The 7,220-nt window shown below is 29.9% G+C and overlaps 2 protein-coding genes across 2 annotated transcripts in view; both read right to left on the minus strand.

Annotated features, from left to right (window-relative positions):
- Positions 1 to 1,365, minus strand: part of LOC102671637 (beta-galactosidase-like) — a 5,954-nt gene extending 4,589 nt beyond the window's left edge. Inside the window, exons 1-2 of the mRNA XM_006623591.2 lie at positions 856 to 1,365; positions 120 to 292 (exon numbers count right to left, since the gene is read on the minus strand). Coding sequence (XP_006623654.1) covers positions 120 to 292; positions 856 to 927 — 245 coding nt within the window. The 5' untranslated portion in view covers positions 928 to 1,365. The remainder of the gene's footprint in view (positions 1 to 119; positions 293 to 855) is intronic.
- Positions 1,366 to 1,771: 406 nt separating this feature from the next.
- On the minus strand, positions 1,772 to 5,960 carry LOC102671770 (putative uncharacterized protein DDB_G0282133). The gene is given in 4 exon segments (XM_031514168.1): positions 1,772 to 1,804; positions 1,807 to 4,523; positions 4,591 to 5,652; positions 5,875 to 5,960. Coding segments are annotated over 4 exon segments (3,819 nt in total). The 5' UTR covers positions 5,882 to 5,960.
- Positions 5,961 to 7,220: the final 1,260 nt, after the last annotated feature.

Here is a 7,220-nt window from a genome sequence, read left to right on the forward strand (position 1 = left end):
AGAAATATATAATGTGATTTATTATGATTTGTTCTCATCATTTTTAAAAACACGAAACAATCGAACGAATCGTTGAATCGTTGAAAGTTTTTGTTGAAAATATGAGAAAAATAACTTACGTCGAAATGGCATTTAATCCGGCCGCTCTAATTTTTTTGAAACGATCTCTCCAATATTGTCTAGGAGTTCGAAAATAGTGAAAACTGCCGGAAACGTATCGAAAAGGTTTTCCATCCAATAGAAAACGATCGTTCTCGTAATCGACTTCGAATCCGAGTTTCCATTGCGTATCCTGAAATTGCAAATTTTGTAATAAATTTGATTATTTCGTTATCGATCGATTAATCAATTAAATCAGCAAATATCTACGAATGATGAAAATTTGACGATTTTTTTTTAAATCTTTAGCGATTTTAGATTTTTTTTAAATCTCTAAGAAAGATTATTACGCTAATTTCAATATATATGTTATATATACGTATACACTCGTTAAATTTTATTATAATAATTAATATTATATAATAATTAAATGTAACTAATTGATTGATATTAGATGACGAATAATAAAATATACTGAAAAAACTGATATCAAAAATACATTATTATATTACTCAGTTTCTCAGAATTATTAATAATTCTTATTTATTACTAAGATTAAATATGAAAAGTTTAAATTTTGTTTCAAAAATTTTTTTTAAAAAGATAATCGTAATATACGCATTCCAAATATATATAAGAGAAAAAATATATAAAAAAAATACTTTTTTCAAATTTTCTTACAAGATAGTATCAATTAATAAAATCTATCGATTCGATTATATTTTATGCCAAACGATACATTTCCCATAAACTCACATTGTTCATATGAACATTCACCACTTCTCCCAGAGTAGCTGTCACTGCCAAGGTTAACAAAACTGGCCACATCTCGTTAACCAAAACTAATTTTGTGATCACTTGCTTATCTTCAATCGGAACACACTCTAACTAATGAAATTATCGATAGCATTCGTTCAAATAAATCAAAAAATGAGATCTCGTTAAAGATTCACCGAGCGAGCAAGAATCGATCGATTATTTTATTGGATTTCAAATAGCGGCATTTCGGACTTGTGCCTTTTACTCGATACAGCAAGCATGCGAATAACTTATTCGATTATTATCGAGTTCGAACGTATTGGATCGAATGAAGTGGAGGAGTAAGAGCGGTTTATCGTTCCAGTTTGTCGACGCGATTGGTTGCGTTTATTCGAGAGCTGTAAATGCGCACTTTGACCCGATCGAGGACAGGTCGAGATATCACTGACCGATATAGAACGTGTCACGGACACCGTACCGACCGATCGCTTCAGGATGACTGCCATGCCGTCACGAATCTTACCCACCGGATCAGCGTTGGTGAACAATGGACACTCGTTACGCCACCGATCCGTTACGATCATCACAACAACTAACTTCATGATAATACCAACATGTCTCTATCTTGCGCTGTTTATTGTATCGTTTTAATACATCATTTTTTTCATTAAACGATATACAACAAAGTAGTTTAAACCGATAGTAACATTTGTGTTACGCGATAAGAAAGATACATTAATTTTAATTATTTTAATTATTTATCCTCCATTATTTATTCTTAATAATAATAAAATAGTTTTTAATAATCGTAAATTAACAATATACTTTTATATAATTACTATATATTCATCATTGCGAGAAAGCATTAAAAATAATTAATTTACATATCGATGTAATGTATTAATTTATAATTTTAATCAATATCGACTTTCTTTACATGGATCAATATCCCTGCTTAATAGGCATTTCATTTACAAGAGGTTCGGGATTTGAATTTATAATTAATTCAGATGATGTAACTGCTTTTGAAACCACTGTGTTATATATTTGACTATCCGTTATTGGTGTATTTGGCTCTTTAACATTGGAATTTATTTTCACGTTGCCAGTTGATATATTGAAAAGATCCAAAATATTGCTATTATCAATGATTATGAAATTATCCGTTTTAGTGTCATTGGTATCAGAAACGGTTATTTCTAGTTTTACAGCTTGCACTTTCGCTTTTGTAGTATTATCATATCCACTGGACGAATAATCAGGTTCGATATTTTTCAAAGTTCTAAATTTATTTGAATCTGTTTTATCGATACTAGTAGTTGATTTTTCACTATCTTTCAAATTATTGCTCGTTTTAGTTGTTCTATCGTTTATATTAATCGACGTAATGGTGCTATTATCAACAAGAATCATTTCAGTTCGAGTACTCGATGCTTCGATCGGTTTGTTTGCTTCAGATCTACTCGAAAGCGTTTGAAGAAAAGACGATGTTGTTTCTATATTTCCTAAAGTTACGAATTCACTTTCTAACTTCGAAGATAATTTTACAGTTGTCAATTCTGCTTCCGTAACGGTAGAATTTTTACTATTCGAAGAAAATGCTTCTATTTCCTCTATTTTATTTGTGAAAGCGGTTGAATCTGTTTCCGTTTGGATAGACGATCTTCGTTTCGTTTCATCTGTATTAGATTTTTTAGTTTGCATGGGAAACGATGTTGTTTGTAAATTTTCCAAGTTTGTGATTTCAGAAATATTCTTCTCGTTTCTATTTTCAAATATATCATCGCCAGTTCCGATAATTATTTCTGGTAATTGCGAAGATATTGTTTGAGTCATCGTTATCTCCATTACGGTAGCGATAAAATTTTCCGAAGAAAGTGTCGTTATTTCTTCTCTTTCGATCGTTGATTCGTCAATACTGGTGGAATTATCATCAATTCCATTGTTTCCATTATCCGTGATAACGTTAACAAAATCGGTAGTTTTAGATTGATCATCGATCGATCGTTCCGTTTTGAATATATCAAATTGTTTGGGAGTTTGAGAGAAAGATAATATTATTTGTGCATCTTTAGTAGATTCATTATCGCTTGTCGTTTCAACAATTGAATCTGTTTGTTCGTTAATATCGGTAATAATTAAATTATCATCTTCTATCAAAGTTTTATTCGATTCGACTATAATTACGCTAACATTCTGTTCGTTGTTGTCGTCTCCACGAAAAATTGTTTTCGTTTGCGAGTTTGACGCCTCAGCTTCCTCTTCTTTTCTTGTCACAATCGAATCGTCAGTTTGATAATTTATCGTCGTTTCTTCGTCTCCTCTTGCGGTCGGTGATTCGCTGTTATCTGAACTTGTCCATCCATTAACATCGGTGGTTGATTTATTTTCCAAAATATCGTTTGCTTTATCCGTATCAGCTTTTTCATTATTACTCGATACATCGATAAGTGTTGTTTCTGATTCGGGATTTAAAGTTTCAGTTGATCCTACTTTTTCTATCGTCGAATTTGAAGCTGTTTGAGTATTCGCTACACTCGAATCGACAGTATTCGTTTCATTTTCAGTTCGAACAGTATTGATTTCAATATTAATATTCGCGGTAATCGAAACATTATCGGTATAGCTTGTTCCCGATTCTTGACTCCACGTTTCCATCATCTGATCTTTATCTCTAAAATCGTTAGAATTTATAGTTTGCGAAGTAGAAGTTGCTGTTTGCTCGTTATTCGCATCTATAGATATCTTTAAAGTTGCTACTTGAGAATTTTCTGTTTGATATACAGGTGATAATGATGATGATATCCTACTCGATGCTTCTATCGTTTCTTTATTTCTTAATTCATTAAACTTATCGGAACTAGGAGTTGGCTGTACGTTATTATCGCCATTGAACGATTCGTTATTATATATATCGTTGCTTATTGCAATTGTAAAGTTAATATCGTTGGATGTAGTAAAATTATCGTTATTTTCAATTGTTTCGAATTTGATACTCGATATTGTAGATAGTCCATCTTTTGCCCATATTGTAGAAGCTTCGATTCGTGAAGTTGATCCGGAAATTGTTCGTTGATTTGCCGAAATCATCGTGGATTTATTAATATTTAAATTCTCTGATCCATTTGGTTCGGTATCGTCGGATTGTCGTATATTCTCATTTCCATTATTGCTCGGTACTGTACTCTTATTCAAATCGTTGTTTCGATCATTATCTCTAATATTCGAACTCGATTCTTCGAAAATCGTCGATCGATTTTCCGATGCTTCAGAAGATTCAGTTTCCAAATATTTACGAGGAGTTGTACTCCGAATTACATTCGATTCTTCCGATCTATTCGTATCGTTCTCAAAATTTATCAAGTTTTCATCTTTCGTTGTTTGTGTTCTTTCTTCTGTCCCAATCTGTGAAGACCATGTTAATTGTGTTAAATTATCAACGTTTCGATCTGTTGGCTTCTCATCGTTATCTATTTCATCTTTTCGCGAACTAGACTTTATTTCTTGTTCTTGTTCTTCTTTTTCTTTTTGTTTACCGTCGATAATTTCACCTCTGTTTCCATTGTCGAAAGATTTTTCTTCGTTTGTCGAAGAATTTTTCATTCCTTCGGTTGTACGTATATGTCCATTATTGAAACTTCTGTTAGGAGGCGATTCTTCACCATCTATCGGGAGATCAAACGATCGATTATATTTGTGTAGATATGAAATAAAATCTAATAAAAATCTTACCTGTTTTAATATTCGTATCTTGAAAATGAACCAACGATAAATCCGTTGTAAAATTAAATTCATCCTTCGTAGATATGTAAAATCTTACGCAATCTTTTAATCGATTTTCTTGCTCTTTACGTCTAATGTTGGTCGATATGTTACAAATTCTTCTTAATATCTCCATACTTAAAGTTTCCTTTTCGTCCAATATTTTATTCTTTAATTTTATGTTTTTCCTCCATTCCACATACTTGACTTTATTCCATTCGTACAATCTTTCGTAATAAATATCTGTTTTGTAATTTTTCAACATTTCGGTTATTTCCTTATAATATTGGTTTTCCTTTAACAAATCTTTTAAATAATCATTGAATTTTTCCTCGTCGCTATCAAACTCCCACGAACTGGAATCAGAACTCGAACTTTTGCGATTATCGTATTCCTCTGAATCGTGTTTTCTCTTTTTTTCTTTCGAATCAAAATATTTATTTGATCTTTCAGAAAAGCTCGAATCATTTTCATCCATCGTATTCCACGATTCGGAAAAATTATTATTTTCACGATGATCATTTTTATCAGAATTTCTTTCACGAGAATCTTTTTCGTCGGAATATTTTTTTTTACGAATACTTAACTCGTCAGACATTTTCTCCAAAGATTCTTCCTCTTCCTCTTCCTTCTCTTCTTGCTCTTCATTCGAATTTTTCTCTACGAAATTCCATTTCTTTTTACCAGATAAAATCCTCTTCAGTTTTGTTTGTTCGGAATCGGAGCTGCTATCGAAAGAATCGGACTTGTTTTTTAACCGTGATAAGTTTAAAGAAACGAACGGTTTCTCCCTATTTTTCTTTCTATTCTTCTCGCCGTTATCTTTCCAGTTTTTCACGAGCCATTGTATATATTCCACGTTTGATCCATTTCTTTTCCGCTCAGAATTGCGCATCCAAACGAATGGATTCCTCTCCTTTGAGTTTCGTTCCCTTCCGAATTTTCCGATCGCGGACACCCATTCCGATTCGTCGAAAGGAGCGCCATGTGTATAAGCGTGAATGGAAAATATGAGCAAAATGGTAATAATGCCTGTTAATTAATCAATGAATCAATGAATCGAATAATATATATATATATATAATAAACAACACAAAGATACGATTAATATTTTTTAGTCGTAAACGAAAAGATTTTTTTTATTCGGGATTCTATTTTTTCATTTTAGAATTTAAATAACTTAATTTAAAATACTTATATGTTTTTCATTTATTTAAAACATTGGTACATATATTTAATTTTTTATTAAATTACCTTTCATTTTCTTAAAATTTTTACAAATTTTTACAAATCTTCTTCGACGACACTTGTTCTTACTCTTTACTGTTCGGTTAAATTTTTCAAAATCCTTTTATATCGTTGCTTTCAGATAATTTTCCCTTATCGCATAAAATTTATGGCTATTATTACAATGATTCATCTTATTTCTCATGTAATATTCCGAATATGACGAATTGTAAACAATTGTTACGCATTAAAAAAAGAAACGTTCAAAATCTTTCTCAGATAGATAGTATACATCAAGATGACAATGATGGAATCTGGTAAATAGAATTTATTACGAGGATGTAACAGTACAAACATTTTTAATTTTTGTTAACTATAAATAAAATGGATATTTCATAATTCTATTTACGACATTGATAGATATAATTTCATTGAAAATATTATATATCCTTTTCCGTAACTTGATTACTAATATTTCCGTAACTGATAACTAATATTTTATAAACATTTTTTAATAATTATTATTATATTCATAAAATAAAGAAACGGGATATTTTTTTATAATAATCAGACAATTGTTATTGTCAGTTGGAAAAATTATCGATTGAAAATTAATTTCAGATATCTATATCCATAGGAATATCTAGGAATATGGTATATAGAAATATATTATAGTATATTATAGATATAGAAATAATAGAGAAATTTAAAGAATTTAATTTTATATATAATTGATTCTATATATATAGGTGTTTCTATAGAAACAATTCACAAAATCTTCGCAGATTTATATTTCTTTTCAAAATGAATTTCACATTTATACATGCAAGAAAGTCAAAATATAATAAAGTCAAAATATAATTGAATTTCAGCCAACAAGAATTAGCACCAACATTTCTTACGCCGATAATATTTAAAAAAAATAATATCACTTCGTATTATTTCATTTTTTTTGAAACTATAAATAATTATAAATAATTATAATTATTATCAATAAACATTTTTAATCAAAAATAAAATTAATAAATTTTTAAGAAAAACTCTATCTACAATGTAAAATGCATATGGTACATGCTTTATCTCAATTATTATAAAACTATTTTTGTCATAATTTTGTTATTTTTTATATTAATCTCGTATTTAACGTAATATTATTTTTATTATGATTCGAAAAATTATTGAAAATAGTATGGTAGAAATCGAAAGCTGTCATGAAAATGAAACTGTGAAATGCATAAAATATGCCAAAGACGAAAGTCATTTTGATCCCTTGATATTTTATTTCCCTTAAGAATTAATTACAATTTAAGAACAAAGAGAGAGAGAGAGAGAGAGAGAGAGAGAGAGAGAGAGAGAGAGAGAGAGAGAGAGAG

Source organism: Apis dorsata, unplaced genomic scaffold (genome assembly GCF_000469605.1).
Source record: "Apis dorsata unplaced genomic scaffold, Apis dorsata 1.3 scaffold_919, whole genome shotgun sequence".
NCBI lineage: Eukaryota > Metazoa > Arthropoda > Insecta > Hymenoptera > Apidae > Apis > Apis dorsata.